At 37.2% G+C, this 16952-nt stretch overlaps 2 protein-coding genes across 2 annotated transcripts; both read left to right on the forward strand.

Annotated features, from left to right (window-relative positions):
- Nucleotides 1–569: 569 nt before the first annotated feature.
- On the forward strand, nucleotides 570–5119 carry LOC141292310 (GTPase IMAP family member 7-like). Its single transcript, XM_073824313.1, has 2 exons — nucleotides 570–655; nucleotides 2843–5119. The coding sequence occupies exons 1-2, from the start codon at nucleotides 634–636 to the stop codon at nucleotides 3658–3660; spliced, it is 840 nt and encodes a 279-aa protein (XP_073680414.1). The 5' UTR covers nucleotides 570–633; the 3' UTR covers nucleotides 3661–5119.
- A 7555-nt stretch (nucleotides 5120–12674) lies between these two features.
- LOC141291959 (GTPase IMAP family member 9-like) lies at nucleotides 12675–13499 on the forward strand (the record flags this gene model as incomplete). The annotated part of the gene is made up of 1 exon (XM_073823950.1): nucleotides 12675–13499. A coding segment is annotated over one exon (825 nt), but the record flags the coding sequence as incomplete, so codon positions are not given.
- Nucleotides 13500–16952: the final 3453 nt, after the last annotated feature.

Genomic DNA, 16952 nt, shown 5'->3' on the forward strand with positions numbered 1-16952 from the left:
ATATATATATATATACAGATTTAAAGCTTTTTATAAATTATAATTGAGCAGAGGTTTTCTTTAAAGATTATAAGGTATATTTAAAGTTTTAATTTATAGTTTGTTTGAAATTAACATGCGCAGTAGAAGAATAATAAGGCAAAACAAATGTTTTGGTTAATAAAAAAAATCTTTAAAAATAAATACTTTTCTCTTTACTGCGGAAGTACAGTATAAGGGGCCCTGCAAAATTGACCAGAGAAGGAGGGGGGCCCCGGAGTAAAAAAGGTTGGGAACCCCTGCTGTACATGATTTAATTGGAGGGATTACTGTCATGGCTTCACTATAAAGTCACTTTGAGTAAAAACTGGCACAACTCACCCCACTCTCCCCTACTTGAAGAATAGCTTACAACATATACAAAGCAACTACAAATGTTTATATAGGACAACTCATATATTTGATCACACACGGTAACACGTATTGTTTACACTCGCTGAAAAACCTTCTCACGAGCCAACATACACTAGTGACGTATCGTCCTTTTTCCTTGTATGTGGAATTGACTCGCTCCACCCATTCTGTTAAAAGAGAAAGTGAAAGCAAACATTGACTTTTTTAGTTTACTGCGTGGCCACAACAAGAAAAGAGAAAATGGACAGAAGCGACAAAACAAGTATGGAAACATATTTAGAGAATTTTCCAGTGAACGTCCAGGGCTACGTTTCCCAAAAGCAACCATTCTCGCAAGTTCCGTCGTTACCAATAGAGTTCAATGGAACTAATGATCATAGTTAGCTAACGATGCTTTTGGGAAACGTACCCCAGGTCAGTTAAAATATATACTTTTATTAAACGTATATGCAAAAACCAACGAATACATTTTGTGTGTAGAACTAGGCCTACCTCCGTATTGGCAGTTTATACAGAACTAGAACTTTCCAATGTTGTTTTAGACGAACGTTCAGTTTAAGTCTCACAACACAGTGCTGCGTTTTATAATGCCGCGCTAAATAAAACAAATAGACTTTAATTAATATAAGTTAAACATTTAAAAACCGCGAGACGTTTAGGGTCCCCCTCCCCTCCACTGCCCTTCGTCTCGCCTTTTTAATAAGTTAAAAGTTAACTAGTTACGATTGAAGCGCTACTTTCTCTCTCCGTTGTTCATTTCGTTATGCTGTAGTCGAAGAATAATGGCATTATGTAAAGGTCAGTTTATTTATTTACCTGAAATTTTATTTTTATGTTAATTTAAATTAATTTGAATTAGGGTTTAGAATGATTCACCTATTTATGCTATGGGTTATGTATTTTGCTGGTTAAATTGGTTACATAAATAGTTTTTTGTATCATTAACATAAATGAAGGTTCTATGTATTTTAATACACCGTAAACAAAGCATACAGGTTGAAAACATTTACTATCATGAATAAGCTGTGCCATTCAGTCCAAAATATATAGTTAATGCATTACATAGCTACTGTGGATGTAATAACATTAAGTAGCACACTTTTTTATTTATTCATTTATTTATTCCTGAGAAACACAGTAATTTTAAACAAGAATAAAGAAAAAACTGAACTTAATTTCCTTAACTGGCCAGAAATGGATCTAATTTTGTCTAAAGTAAAGTATCTTAAATGTACTTTTAGTTTCTGTTAAATTTCAGAATTTGAAATAGTTAAATGGAAAGTGATATTTCTAGTTAGTCGGCTTTGTGCCAGAGTCAATAATAACATTAGTATGAGTACATAGATTAGATCATTGTGATTCAATATAAGAGGACTGTATGGTTTTGTCAGCCAAATTAAATGTAATTAAAAAGACAAAAACAAACTTTTTCCTTTAAAAGCATAGAAATTAGAGGCTGTTTTCTGCTCATGCATAAAAAATGCCTTTCAAAAATGACTGTAGCTCACCTGTGTTTACGCAATGGTCTGTTTGTCTGTATTGAAGACACAGAGTTTCTGTTGCTCAGCACAAAATATCACTACTGTTGTTAAGGAACTTAAAACAATAATAAAGCAGTTCTCTACATTTTTCAGCCTGCAGTTTTGCTGTTTTTGCTAAATCCATTGGTCCACACAATTTTAAATACAATCGGTTTGTCTTTTACTACTTTATTGTCCTATTTTGTCACCAGCATTTAAACACAAACACCATGTTTACAGAATTTTGTATTTTTTAAATGTCATGAGGTGCCACTGATAAAGGTGTTTCTGCAATTTTTTTAACGATCTGTTCATTTATTTTAATAATAAGACTACGTTTTTAAATGATAAGATAACTGTTGAGTGAACTCCCATCTTGAATGAAACAAGAAATGAAGAAAAAACAGGGAAAGAGTTGCTAGACCAGAGAAAAGAGAAATCCAAAGGGAGAAATAAAATATGACTGTAATGAAGAAAGAATGACAAAAGACAATGAGAGAAAGCAAGAGGATGTGAGTGAAGACAGACACCTGAGAGAGAAGGATGCTGCAGACCAAGAACATCTCAGGGATCAGACAGAAAGTCAGAAATAGGTGAAATGACTCATGCTAGAGAACGTTTATGAGAGATTTCAAGTGAAAAAGGTAAATTATATATATTTAAGTGATAATCTATGACTTGGCATGCATTTATTGGAAGCAAACAAAACCATGATATCTAGGCAAAGAACCACCCAACACCTGGTCATGGACTATATCCTGATAATGGTGTACCATTAACATGGTATATAATTTCCATGACTTTTCCAGTTTTAGATATTACTCTTTTAAAATTATGTGACCTCATACAGTTTATACAGCAAAGGCAAATGTGAAGTTAATATATTTTTTTGAAGTGTACATAACATCTTAAATTGCTCTCTTTATCAGATCTAAGGATTGTGCTGTTGGGTAAAACTGGATCAGGAAAGAGTTCAACAGGAAACACCATCATTGGCAACATTGTGTTTAAGATTGGTATGTCCTTTAACTCTATTACTACATGCTGTCAATCACATCTGACAACAGTGGAGGGCAGAAACATCTCAGTGATCGACACTCCAGGACTGTTTGATACAAATGAGTCAATGAGTGAAGAACAACGGAAAGCTGAAATAGTGAAGTGTGTCTACATGTCTGCTCCTGGTCCTCATGTGTTTCTGCTGATCATGAGACTGGACATGAAATACACAAAAGAGGAGAAAGACACAGTGAAATGGATTCAGGAGAACTTTGGAGAAGAAGCTACTCGATACACAATCATTCTGTTTACTAGAGGAGATCTGCTGAAGGGAAAAAGATTATATGATTATATGAATGAAAATAATGATCTCAAGGCTCTTGTTAATGAGTGTGGTGACAGATTTAATTTATTCAATAATGAAGACATGAAGAACCGCTCTCAGGTCACTGAACTACTGGAGAAGATTGAGAAGATGGTGGAGGAGAATGGAGGACAGCACTACACTAATGAGATGTATAGAAAAGCCCAGAAAGAAATTGAATGGGAGGCTTGGAAACAAAAAGCTAAAGTTCATGGAAAAACAGCACTAGAAGTAACAGTAGTAGGAGGAGCAGTAGTAGCAATGGCAGGAGGACCAGCAGAAGCAGCAGCAACAGCAGTACGAGCAGCAGCAGCAGGAGCAGCAGCAGCAACAGCAGTAGCAGAAGCGGTAATGGGAGCAGTAAAATCAGGCTTAAAAATATAGTCTAATTCAGTCATTCCCAAAGGCGGGGTCCCGACCCACAAGTGGGTCGCGGGAAATATTGTATGGGTCGCCAAGTCGAGCACTATTTTTCAGTGCGCTATATACTCTTGATTAAAATTTATATGTGTAGTTCACCTATTAGCCGCACGAGGGAGCTCGTTGTTTTCTTCTTCTGCTTTCTTTTTTTTGTTGTTGTTCTTTAGCTGCGCTCTGCATCGCCGGTTTCATACTCCGTCTGCAGTTCGTATGCGTTGCGTATTTTTTTCCGCACCCATGTTAACGGATTGGAGCGTTCACACTGCACGCGGTTGCAGTCCAGCAGTGCGTCCCAGAAACAGTGCGTTTGCAGCAGAGCAGCGATCATTTCGGCAGAGTCTATTTTTTGCTGTGCTGCAAGCGCTGCATGTGCTGAATTAAAGTGACAGCGCATTGTTCGCTGTAAAAATTAACATGGATTGACACGAAAATGTCCCATAAATGCATATAAATGAAGTCCACTTTTTCACAGTCAACAGGTGGCTTTTTAGCTAGGTCTGCAAATCTGCATTTTACTTAAATAAATAAAAAATGTGCTTTGTCAAATATCTGTATCTCTTTTAAATAGTTAAGTGGAAGCATGACCTTAAAAATGGTCACACATATTTTGTTAATGCATAAATTCTCTTCGTGATATATGAACTATATGGGCTTAATGTTTATTGGGTCACAAGGATTTATCGACTTTAAAATGTGGGTCCCCAGAAAAAAAGTTTGGGAAACACTGGTCTAATTAAATGACAAAAAAAAAGAGAAAGACATTTTTTTTTACAATAGCTGTGTGGGGAGCCCAACATGTGGCACAGTTATTCTACCCAAGTTTGAGTCCTTGATTTTGGTCCTTTGACATTTATTTCCTCCTCTCTCCTCATTCACTTCCTGTCAAATCTCTATGGTTTCCTGTCCAAATAAATGTCAAAAATGTTAATATGCTGTTTCTAAATGTATAATCAGTTCTTTGCAAGCACATTCAGATTTAATGACTGAGTGAGTAGTTTGTAAAACTTTTACAAGAATTGTATTGAATGTTTTAATTAATTTGTAATAACATATCTTTTTTGTTATTGTATTGAAGTTTATTTGTCGTTGTTTATAATTCTTTTTGTTTACTTGTTAAAGATGTTCCTACTTGCTTAGTCCTGCATACTCCTTAATTAGGCACGGATTGACCTGTATACACCCTCTGGTAATTATCCATATATTAATGGGTCCTGATTTATAAAAGAGACTAGTATCCTGATGTTTGTAAGGTGTGTTTTCATGAACAGTGTAAGTTGGTTTCTTTGTTTATATAGTGTAACTTTGACTGTGTACTCTTAAGTATGGTTGATTCAAATGTGTGTGTTTCTTTTCTTGTTTAGAAACCACACACACATATCCAAATGATGTATTTCATGCTCATGTTTGCTCTATCTGCTTCAATGAATAAATAAAGTGATCATATGGAATTGTATCATTGGCCTCTATGTTCTAGACACCCCTGCTAACCCTTTAACATGATATTTATTTTGTGTTTGTGCTACTCATTTGGTTTCACTTTCTATTGGCTCTTAAAACAAACATGCAAGTTGGTGTTATAGGGTTAGTGATCTTTGCAACTGTTGTCTCTTGGCTTGCTTAGTTGGGAACAGTTATATTTAGCAATATCTGACACTTGACACTATTGGATGGAACTTAGCAGAGCTGCAATGACCTCACTGTTTTCTGTTTTCATATAAACTGTTTGCTATTGTCTTCTTGTAAAAAGCTCTTTTACAATGGAAAAATTCGAATTTTAGCTTTACAAAGAATGTCATGACACTGTGTTTTTTAGATTCCAAAAATGAAGTACTTGTAATGAGATCAAATTACACACAATAGTGAGTGAGTTTTATTGTAGGCTGATATGACAAAATATAACAATATGACAAATGAAATATCAGTTGGTTCTGTTCAAATTGACAAATCGATTTATTAAAGGTTATTATTCAGTTATTAAAGGTATTTGATTTTCTTCTATCAGAAATAAAATAAAACATATTTTACTGCATAAGAACAAGCGTGAGTAACTTATGCAATGATCTGTGCCCTGTTTGTGTCACGTGGCCGAGGGTTAAAGGGCTAGTTTACCCAAAAATGAAAATTAGCACATTATTTACTCTTCCTCAAGCCATTCTAGGTGTATATGACTTTCTTCTTTTAGACGAATCCAATTAGAGTTATATAATTGCAGAACAGTTTGGAAGTGTGGAAGCCCATTTCAGCCTCTGAAAAAAGGTAAATTGCAACTTTTTGTCCCAACTCTGAATTTCCGTGCAACTGTGAGTTTATATCTCGCAATTCTTTCTTCTTTATTATATATTTTATATTTCATATTATATATTTTTGATTATAAAAATAGTCAGATCTGCAAGTTTATATTTCAGTTTTGCAGGGTAAGCAGACACAGTCCTTGTATCCCACCAGACATCACCTTCAAGCAAAGAAGGGTACTTTACTTTCCACTCCATTTTACAAGTTTAGACTCAAGTGTAAATCAGTGTAAAACATTGCAGATCACAGTCAAAGTTGTTCTAATGTGTTGTTGTCAGTTCTAGCCATCCAGTCTCCCTTAAAAGTCATTTGAGCTGTGATGCAACCCTCTAGAGGTAGGTTTTCCAAGGTTTTTCTTTCTTTTTTTTTTGAGGAAAACATGACAGGATTTTTCTCCATATAGTAGACTTCAATGGTGCTTAACAAATGCAGCTTCATAGGGTTACAAACGATCCCAGCTGAGGAATAAGGGTCTTATCTAGCGAAACAATCAGTTATTTTCTAAAAAAAAATATTACAATTTATATACTTTTTAACCTCAAATGCTTGACACGTGCCCCAATAAAAATCTGAGTTATAATTTACTTTGATAATCCCAAAATAAAGATATTAATCTATAATTTATATGCAACAACCAAATAAACGCTTCTAAACACAAAGCAGTTTAACCGGACAAACTGGCCCATGCATGCAGATATTCATGCCTGCGTGGCACGCACGTCTTTGTATTTAAAGGGATAGTTCACCCAAAAATGAATATTTGTTGTGTATCTGCTTACCCCCAGGGCATCCAAGATGTAGGTGACTTTGTTTCCTCAGTAGAACACAAATGAAGATTTTTAACTCAAAGCTTGTGACGATACATTGATGTCATCAATGTCTTAGGAAATCAATGTTTTGTCATGAGCAGCAGGGTGTAATTTGGATTTGTCTGTGCATGTTTTTTTTTTTTTTTTTACTTTTAAAGGTCTGGTGGCCATCCACTGCCATTATATGGCTGACAGACTGCAACTGTTTTCATTAAAAATCTTTGTTTGTGTTCTACTGAAGAAACAAAGTCACCTACATCTTGGATGCCCTGGGGGTAAGCAAATAAACATCACATTTTCATTTCTGGGGTGAACTATCCCTTTAACTGCAACGCGCACGTCCCCGCAGCCTTTCACGCAGAATTGTAAGCATGCAGTTCACTTTTAGCAGCACTGTGCTCTGCATTAATTGCCTTAAAAAATGTTGAGAATCTTTATGTGAAGTATGATGAAGATGCTTGAAAAAGAATGTTCATAAAGCATTAATGTATAACATTTACTTATAGTGCTAGTTGCAGTGAAGGAATAGTTGGTTACACAAGTTTGTGTAGTTAATTATGTTGAACATGCAACTGGTTTTCAAGAAAGAAAAGAGATATGAGTAATGGATGTGCCCCAGTAGAGCTTAAGGTCCGGCAAAGGCCCTGGTAGAATAGCTTACAGTAACTTCTTCAAATGTTTTATATAGGATATTTAATCACACGGTAACCTGTATTGTTTAATCTCACTGAAAAACCTTCTCACAGGCCAACACACACTGATGATGTGTCTTTTGTTTCACCTTTAATGCGTAACTGACTCAACCTGTACTGTTAAAATGAAAGTACATTACCATATAGTTTGCTGAACCGACACAACACGGAGAAAGAGATAATGCACAAAAGCAAAAGTATGGAAAACATATTGTCAGATCTCAGGGATCAGATGGAAAGTCAGGGAGAGATGAAAGAACTGATACAAGAGATTGCTAGAGAAAGTTTGGACTCAAACGTTGGTAAATATTAAGCCTTTTTTGTTCCTTTTTTGTTTGTAATCCTGAGAGATTTCATGTAAAAAGGTTAATGGCATATAATCTATGCTTTGGCATGTGTTAATTGACCATATGCACGAATTACTTCCTTGTTTAGTCAAGCCAGCTAAGTCATTTCCAGTCAACTGTACTGTGCCGTAATATGAGCGTACTTTGCTCGTTTTCTCTACATAATCCATTCACAATCGAAGAAAAGTGTTGTTTGTCCAAGAAGACCAAACGTCAATGTACACCATTTCAAGAATGACAAATGCCAGTTAAAAAACAACCAAACGGACCAAACAAATGACAAGCTGATGTCAAAAAAGAGACTAATTTCAGAGTAACAAAACTACAGCAGTAATAAGTTTGTGTTGGTTAAATATAGGCTATTTTATAGCTTTTACAGTTCAAGATAAAACGTAAAAGATGTTATTAAATCTTATAAAATATTTCAAATTCCTGTCGATTCATATTGAGTGCATTATTTAATTATTATACCATGAATATTTAATGTATTTGTAGTGCACTATATATTAGTATTTAAATAATTCACCTTTATTGGCTGTTTGTGTGTGAGCTTAATGACTTTCTGCACTTGCTATACTAGGCCTATATAATTTATTTATTTATTTAGGGCGGTAAAAAGTAATACAATTTATTATACTAGTAATTTTATAATAGCCTAAATTCAGCTGCACAATAAATAATCCTCTGCTGCCATCTATTGGTTATATGGGTAATTCCATAAATATGCGTTTTCCGTGAAAAGTCATTTTTTCCGATGCCGTTATTATTGAATGAAAAGTGAGTCCTTGAAGTACGTGTTATTTCACAGCTGTAGAGTTAGAAAATAATTATGGCTTTAAAATATTGCAAGATTTAAAAAAAAGTGTTCATGACTATGAAGGCAAGTGAAGCCGAGTTCAGACTGCACGATTTTCAAAGCAATCGCGTCACAGATGTTTTCACACTGCATGACTATCTGGGGTAGCATTCTGTCGCTGCTGTGTTCACACTGCACAATCGATCGGCGACAGGGGGTTTCACACTGCATGACTTTACAATAGGAAGAATCGCCGACAACTTTGCCCCGGTCCGCAAACTACGTCTCACAACCAAACACACGCGAGAAGTGACGTGGAAACAACGCGAGGTCAGGCGTGCAAGTTCTCACGTGAGACTGGGATTATTATAAAAAAAATGGTGGCCCGCAAGAAGCTTGTCATACAAATAGCATGGGCACTCATTTGCAGCGAAAAGAAAATAAGCCGAAGCTATTCTTGTTGATACTGTGGTCTATACCTTCGTAACTCCTCCTCCAACTTCCCGCTGGCCAGGATGTTGCTGTCTCATTGGCTGTAGGTAATCGCTGATGTGATTTTCAGTCAGATCACCTTTCACACGGCATGATTTTGAATCGCCGACAGGTCCAGATATTAAGCATGCCAAATATCTCACAGTAGTCGGCGACACGTCGGCGATTCTCTCAGATCGCGTCTTTGATAGTTACTGCGTGATTGTCACTCACGTGAACGAGCACCGATTTGCCTGTGATTTCGGGCATTTGTCGGAGATTTCTCAAAACCTGTCGGCGAGTCAAAATCGGGGCTAAAATCATGCAGTCTGAACTAGGCTTTAGTGATTATCAATAATACGATTAAAGCCTGGGATACACTGTGCGATATTATCAATCGTTGCTCTTGGCTCTAGCTCAAACTGCACGACAGAATCGCAGGGTGTAAAAGTTCGCAGCTCACGATTTATGTTCTCACACTGTACGACCCGATGCTCTTATGCGATCTTACCGCTCACACTGTGCGTCCAATATCGCACGTCGGACTTGAAACAGAAGAAGAAGAACAACAAAAACACGGTAGTAGGATGCTGACAAGGAATGATGAGGGTCACCAGAGCAAAAAGCGCTCGATCTCGTGCCTTTCCGTGAGTTCGTGTAAGCGCATGGACTTTTTTTATCTTTTTTTTTTATGATGTTATTTGTATCTGAAGAATGTTCTTTTTTTATTATTATTTTTTTTATTAAACTTTTGAAATAACAGAACATGTTGCTTCCTTCTAGTGATGGGTCGTTCTTGAACGATTCGCTCATTTTGAACGAATCTTTAATGTGACTCGGGACAAACGAGTCGTCTCGGGGAGTGATTCGTTCAGTCGCGCATGCGCAACATCCTATTACTGGAATTAGTTCACCTGTTTTTAGAGTCGTTAGGCGAGGTGAGCGAACCATAGACTAAAGTAGACATAGACTTAAATCTAAGCCCTAGCCCGGCCCTGGTCCGAGACGCACAGGCTGTAGCCCGGCCCGTGTCCGACAGCTTATCAAAAATTTTGGCCCGAGTCCGACCCGAAGCCCGTCTTTTTTTCCGCCAAACAGCTTATACTGTTACAGCCATTAAAATAGACCAGATTTCGTATTTAATAGAAAGTTTATGTTTTTTCGTTTCGGTTTTTTTATCAGAACAATTTAGAGAAAAGTTTGGAGTTTTTTGTTTGTTTGTTTGTTTGTTTTTTAAATGTAAGTTAGTTTTTTAAGTGACATCGATATCCAAGCGGTATGTGGTCCACAGTGTGTTTACTCAATTTAACCATATATCAAATCAACACTTGACTAGTCTACAATGCAATTCACAGATATAAAACAAACATCAATATAGCAAAATGTTAGATTTAAAGTTTATTATCACCATCTCAGAACAAAGGCATTTCAAACAGGGCAGGCAGTTCTGCTGCGCAAAACCGGAACATACAAAGTCGCAGTGGTAAAGTAAACGAATATTGAACAAATATATAAAGAATAAATAATAATATAGAAAACTTAAAAAACACAACTTTACCACGTGGCTGAAAATCTCTCTGCGGTATGTGAGCACAGTGGAGCGGCAACAATTTCCCCCGCACTCCTTGCATTTAATAATCCAGCTCCACTCCTCTCTCACTGATGTCAGAAACACCGCTCCGCGTCAAAAAAAAAAAAAAAAAAAAAAAAAAAATTAAGTATGTTTGAAATGTAACAGTCCTGTTCATAAAATATAATAAAATAAAATAACAGGAGAGTTTCAAACATAGTGTGCAATATTTGTTCCGACCACAGCTAATAATTGTCAGCATTAAAAGAGTATTGCTGCTTTATCCAGTGCAAAGTTTGTAATGAAAATAATACGTTTTCGTCAGTTATTTTACCTACAGATCACATTATTTCTGATTTGAGTGATCCATCTCTATCAAGCTAAACAGCGGTGGTGGAGCGCTCTTGAAGAGAGTGAAAACCATGACGCTCCGACTTTTAAAAAAATCCGCTCCTTCCTCCATTCAAAATCACACCGCTCCACTCCGCGCTCCGCTCATACTCTGCTATGCGCGAGAAATCACTGGCGCTTCCGGGGACGCACGCATGAAATCATGAAATCACGCCCGATATATGTGCAAGTTATGACGTGAAAATTGGCCCGAAGCCCGGCCCTAGGGGCAAAAAAAAAAAAATTCGGGCCCCGACGGGCTCGGACTCAAATGCAGGGCTCTAGACTAAAGACCCAGGCAAACAATGATTTAATATTTTCTGTTTCTTATAGCATTATAGTTTTGTTTTGTTTTGTTTTGTTTGAAGTGTGATTAACGTTTGTGTCAGCAGTAGATGTGTTAGGGAGGTTAAAGGCTAACATTTGAATTATATTTATTGTTAAAATGAACGAAATTACTCGAAAAAAGATTCGTTCATTTTGCTGAACGAGACTCAAAGGTCCGAGTCGGTAAAATGATCCGAACTTCCCATCACTACTTCCTTCACTTTCACTTTCGTGTTTGCACAGGCGCAGTGCCAGAGTTTTGGGGTAATCAGGTCGTAGACGCTCGTAGCATTGCTTCAACGGTGCGATACACTCACGAGGGCCGACCAGAATTTCAAACCAGTTTGATTTTCATCCGACCATACGATTGTCGATCGTGAGAGGGTAATCGCTTCTCGTTACCCTGTGTATACTACACGATGTGAGACGCACGAGTCAGCTGAAAATCGGCCCGATCCAAGAAATTCTCGCACGAGTGAAAAATCGTGGCAAAAAGGGTCAAAAATCGTACAGTGTATGCCCGGCTTAAGATGCCCTTGAAGAGAAGTATCGCTAACTGCCTAACGTTAGCTTAAACACGTTATGATAGTGTTTAGCTGTCAGCATTTAAATGTACAGTACAACTATGCAGATACAGAGAGTAGGCCTACGGGATTGCCAGGCTCCACATTCAAATTATATGTTGTTAAATAATATGAAACTGAATGTTCATGCCGCTAACATTGTTTATAATGTTGCAATTATAATTTTTCTCAGTTTCTGATAAGAACGAGGCAGTAGATGAGTCTCAATAGTGTCCACCCAATATATAGCACGTATAAAATGAGCTTCAGCGGAAGTTTACGAGCTGGCTTATCTTTATGCGAAAGTTCTAAAGAACGCTCCATGCATAAGGTCAATTGGAAGCAAACAAAAAACTTGGTATGTAGGCAAAGAACCACCCAACACCTGATCATGGACTATCCTGCTAATGGTGTACCATTACCATGGAATATAATTTCCAGTTTTAGATATTACAGATAGGTTCTTTGTTGGAAAAAAAAGTTGTTGAGGTAGTAAATATTGTTAATTAAATCATGTTAATTATAAGAATAATGTTACTTATTTGATATAAAACAATGATAATTAACTTATTTTATATTTTTATTCTGTCTTATTTTAGTCATTTTAAATATCTTGAGACCCCCTGGAAGTTTGCTCAGGCCCCATAGTGAGCAAAGGCAAATGCAAACAAAGTTATTATCATTTTTTGAAGTGTAAATAATATCTTAAATTGCTATCTCTTTATCAGATCAAAGGATTGTGCTGTTGGGTAAAACTGGATCGGGAAAGAGTTCAGCAGGAAACACCATCATCGGCAACATTGTGTTTAAGAATGGTATGTCCTTTAACTCTATTACTACACATTGTCAATCACATCTGACAACAGTGGAGGGCAGAAACATCTCAGTGATCGACACTCCAGGACAGTTTGATACAAATGAGTTAATGAGTGATGAACAACGGAAAGCTGAAATAGTGAAGTGTGTCTACATGTCTGCTCCTGGTCCTCATGTGTTTCTGCTGGTCATGAGACTGGACATGAGATACACAAATGAAGAGAAAGACACAGTGAAATGGATTCAGGAGAACTTTGGAGAAGAAGCTACTCGATACACAATCATTCTGTTCACTAGAGGAGATCAGCTGAAAGGAAAAACATTGGATGATTATATCAGTAAAGATAATGATCTCAAGGCTCTTGTTAATGAGTGTGGTGACAGATTTCATTCATTCAATAATGAAGACATAAAGAACCGCTCTCAGGTCACTGAACTACTGGAGAAGATTGAGAAGATGCTGGAGGAGAATGGAGGACAGCACTACACTAATGAGACGTATAGAAAAGCCCAGAAAGAAATTCAATGGGAGGCTTGGAAACAAAAAGCTAAAGATTATGGAAAAACAGCACTAGAAATAATAGGAGGAGCAGTAGTAGGAGCAGCAATACTAAGAGTGGGACCACCAGCAGCAGCAATACTAAGAGTGGGACCACCAGCAGCAGCAACAGCAGCAACAGCAGTAATAGCAGCAGTAATAGGAAGAGCAAAAGTAACCTTTAGACTGTAGCACACAGTTATTCTAATTAAATGACAAAAAAAATCTCTGGAAACAGCCTATTCGTTCAGAAATGTCTTTCTGTGTCTTACCCTCTTGCTTGATGGTGTCAATAGCTGCGTTTCCATCCACCTATTTTTATGCGCATTTTGGAATATCGCATAAAAAATCTCTGGATGGAAACGCGAAAATGCGCATAAATTCTGAAAATGTGCATAAAAAACTTATGCGCACAACTGAGTAGGATAAACTTTTTATCCGATAAAGAAAAATGCGCATAGACTACGATGGAAACACTTTTACCGAATAAATTCCTCCATGCCTATTAAAAACATCATGTGACTGCACGATGGAACGGGGTAACTCGACTAACAAGCCGACTCATCTTGTTGCACAGCATCAGAAATGTTGTATTGGTCATTGTGAAATGTTTCCTTCACCAGTTTTGTCACTTGACCACCACATTTCGTTTTTTATAGTAAAAAAACCATTTAGTTCAGTTGGAGAACAAACAGTGCAATTATCTGAACACAGCTGCTCAACAGTCGCATTACAGATCCGCGGCAGGAGTCCGATTTAATTCATCACATGAGGAGTGTCAGTTGAGTGTGGTAAGAAAGACAAGACCTTGGCGAAAGATTTTTGAAACAAAATGCAAAACTGCCCGTTTTAAAAATATTTTGGATTTTAAAAAGGCCTGTTGGCTGCTGCCATTTATCTAAAAGGTGATTTTGGAAGCTCATTGGAAGAACATTCGATTCTTATTCATACCACCGTGTTCCCTGATTTTCAGTAGGCCTGTTTTTTTTTTTTTTTTTGTAATTAGCCTACACTTACACTTTTTATAATTACAAGTTACTTAACATTATTTTATTTTTGTTAATAAATGAATAATTCTGTGTTTAATATAAACTAGGTGAGTTTGTCGTAGGCCTACTTTGTTGTCGTCCATTCAGTCAATTGACGCCGAATTGCAGCTGATTCGAAAGCAAAAGTAAAATGGTAATGCACGGGCATTTACAAGCTATTTAAAAACAAAGAAAAGCGTGGGAACGTGGGAAAACTTTAACGAACTACCCCCCTCTGTGATACCGGTATTGCCTGTGTTGCCACTTCAAATAACCGGTGCGATAATTTCCTTACCGTCACATCCCTACTACCCTTCCATTAATTATATTTATATGAAAATTAGTATTTTTCGGTGACTTATCCTAGTTTTCTAAGTGATATTTAGAGGAAGTTTGTCAGCAAGTGACGATTTTGTTCTCTCTGTCTTGTTGGATGGAATGCGATGTTCCAGTTTTGCGCATAAGTTAAATTCGCATTTTTGGATGGAAACATAGCTAATGATGGCCTTCTGGACAGCTGTCTTACCCATGATTGCGGTTTTGAGTAATGAACCAGGCTGGGAGTTTTTAAAAGCCTCAGGAATCTTTTGCAGGTGTTTAGAGTTAATTAGTTGATTCAGATGATTAGGTTAATAGCTCGTTTAGAGAACCTTTTCATGATATGCTAATTTTTTGAGATAGGAATTTTGGGTTTTCATGAGCTGTATGCCAAAATCATCAATATTAAAACAATAAAAGGCTTGAACTACTTCAGTTGTGTGTAATGAATCTAAAATATATGAAAGTCTAATGTTTATCTGTACATTACAGAAAATAATGAACTTTATCACAATATGCTAATTTTTTGAGAAGGACCTGTATAATTAGTTCTTTGCAAGCACATGCAGATTTAATGACTGAGTAGTTTGTAAAACTTTTACAAGAAATGTATTGAATGTCTTAATTCATTTGTAATAACATTTCTTTTTTGTTATTGTATTGAAGTTTATTTGGTTTATACTTCTTTTTGTTTACTTGTTAAAGACTTTTCAACTTCACTTGCTTAGTCCTGCATACTCCTTAATCAGCTACGCATTGACCTGTATACACCCTCTGTTAATTAGCCATATACTAATGGGTCCTGATTTATAAAAGAGACTAGTAGCATGTTTGTAAGGTGTGTTTTTTATATACATACTATGCATTGTAATGCAAATGAAAACAGCTTTTTTTTTAGCCCGGAAGTGCTTGGAAACATCGCCCTTTAAACTGGCAACAACATACTGTACGATTATGAATATGAACCATAAATCAAATCATATTAATAACAAGATAATCAGTGGTGTAACGTTAGTGGTGCCGGAAGAAAAGTGGGTACATACGCTTCATTTATGAATACCGTTTTGAACTTTCTATTTGAACGCATTCGTTTACTGGATCCTTGGACTGAAAGGTTTACAGGTTCACTGGTTTAAGGAAGTTCTGATCATAAAAATCTGCTTCTTTTTATTTGTAAGGTATTGTTTTCGTTATTATGTACTGTTTAAAATGACTAGGGTGCGGGAAAAGCAGCGGGCGCACACACATCATGCACAATCACCAAATACATTTCAAAGCAAGCCGGCGCCACAGTCCTTACTCCTGACTGCATCATTGCTGTCTTTATTGTGTGTTTTTAGCGAATATTTACATTCATTCACATATGACTGGATGTGGTTGACTGTCATGATTTTAGCGAATGCAGGATAATGCGCATCAGAGGAGATGTAAATAGGCATAGCACCAGGCTTGCAGAGCCGAATGAGCGTTCGCTTGATGCACTTGTTGCTGGCAGCGGGAGCTGCTTGGCGCTTTCGGGACGTGACGTGTTGATAACCTTATTAAAGAACTTAATAAAATATGAAAATAGATATTCCCAAATATGTAATATAGGCTATAGGGAATTGATTTTTTTTATTTTATTTTGTTTTTAATGACCCACCCCAACCAGCCCCCGCAAATAAAGTGACAATTTCTTTACCCGCCCCAACCCGAGCCGCGGGTTACCCGTGGGGCCCGCGGGTTCTGAGACGACCCGCGCATCACTAACGCCTTTAGGGTGAGTAAATAATGGGCTAATTTTCATTTTTGGGTGAATTAACTCTGCAAATCTGCTTGTGTTGTGACTTCTGTGTCAGTGTCTTAGTGATTGTCTTTTTGATTTACGTACCCCGTTTCATTCATTGATGTTTGCTTTGTGTCTGTGTGTTTATGTGTTTTGTTTTATTCTCCTTCCTGGTCATCACGTCACTTCCTGCACCTCTCCGTCTGCTTCCTGCCAGTGTACTGTGTAACGTCACCCTGCAAAGAAGGTTCAAAGCCCTGCCCCCGTCTCCGCCGGGGTACCAGGGCCTGACGTTGGGCGCCGTGCAGGAAGGAGGAGCCTTGCGGCCAGCCCATGTAAAGTAGAGGATGACACGGGATTTTCACTCCTGTCCCGTCCCACTCCCGTGAAATCTTGTCCCGTCCAACTCTCAGACAAAAGTTATAAATAATCCCGTACCATCCCGCTCCCGTTTAAAATGACTCCCGCTCCTGTACCCGACGGCAATTTTCGCTTGATGAACGAAGAGATGCTTGGCTGATTCTTTCCTGAATT

Source organism: Garra rufa, chromosome 19 (assembly GCF_049309525.1).
Source record: "Garra rufa chromosome 19, GarRuf1.0, whole genome shotgun sequence".
Classification (NCBI taxonomy): domain Eukaryota; kingdom Metazoa; phylum Chordata; class Actinopteri; order Cypriniformes; family Cyprinidae; genus Garra; species Garra rufa.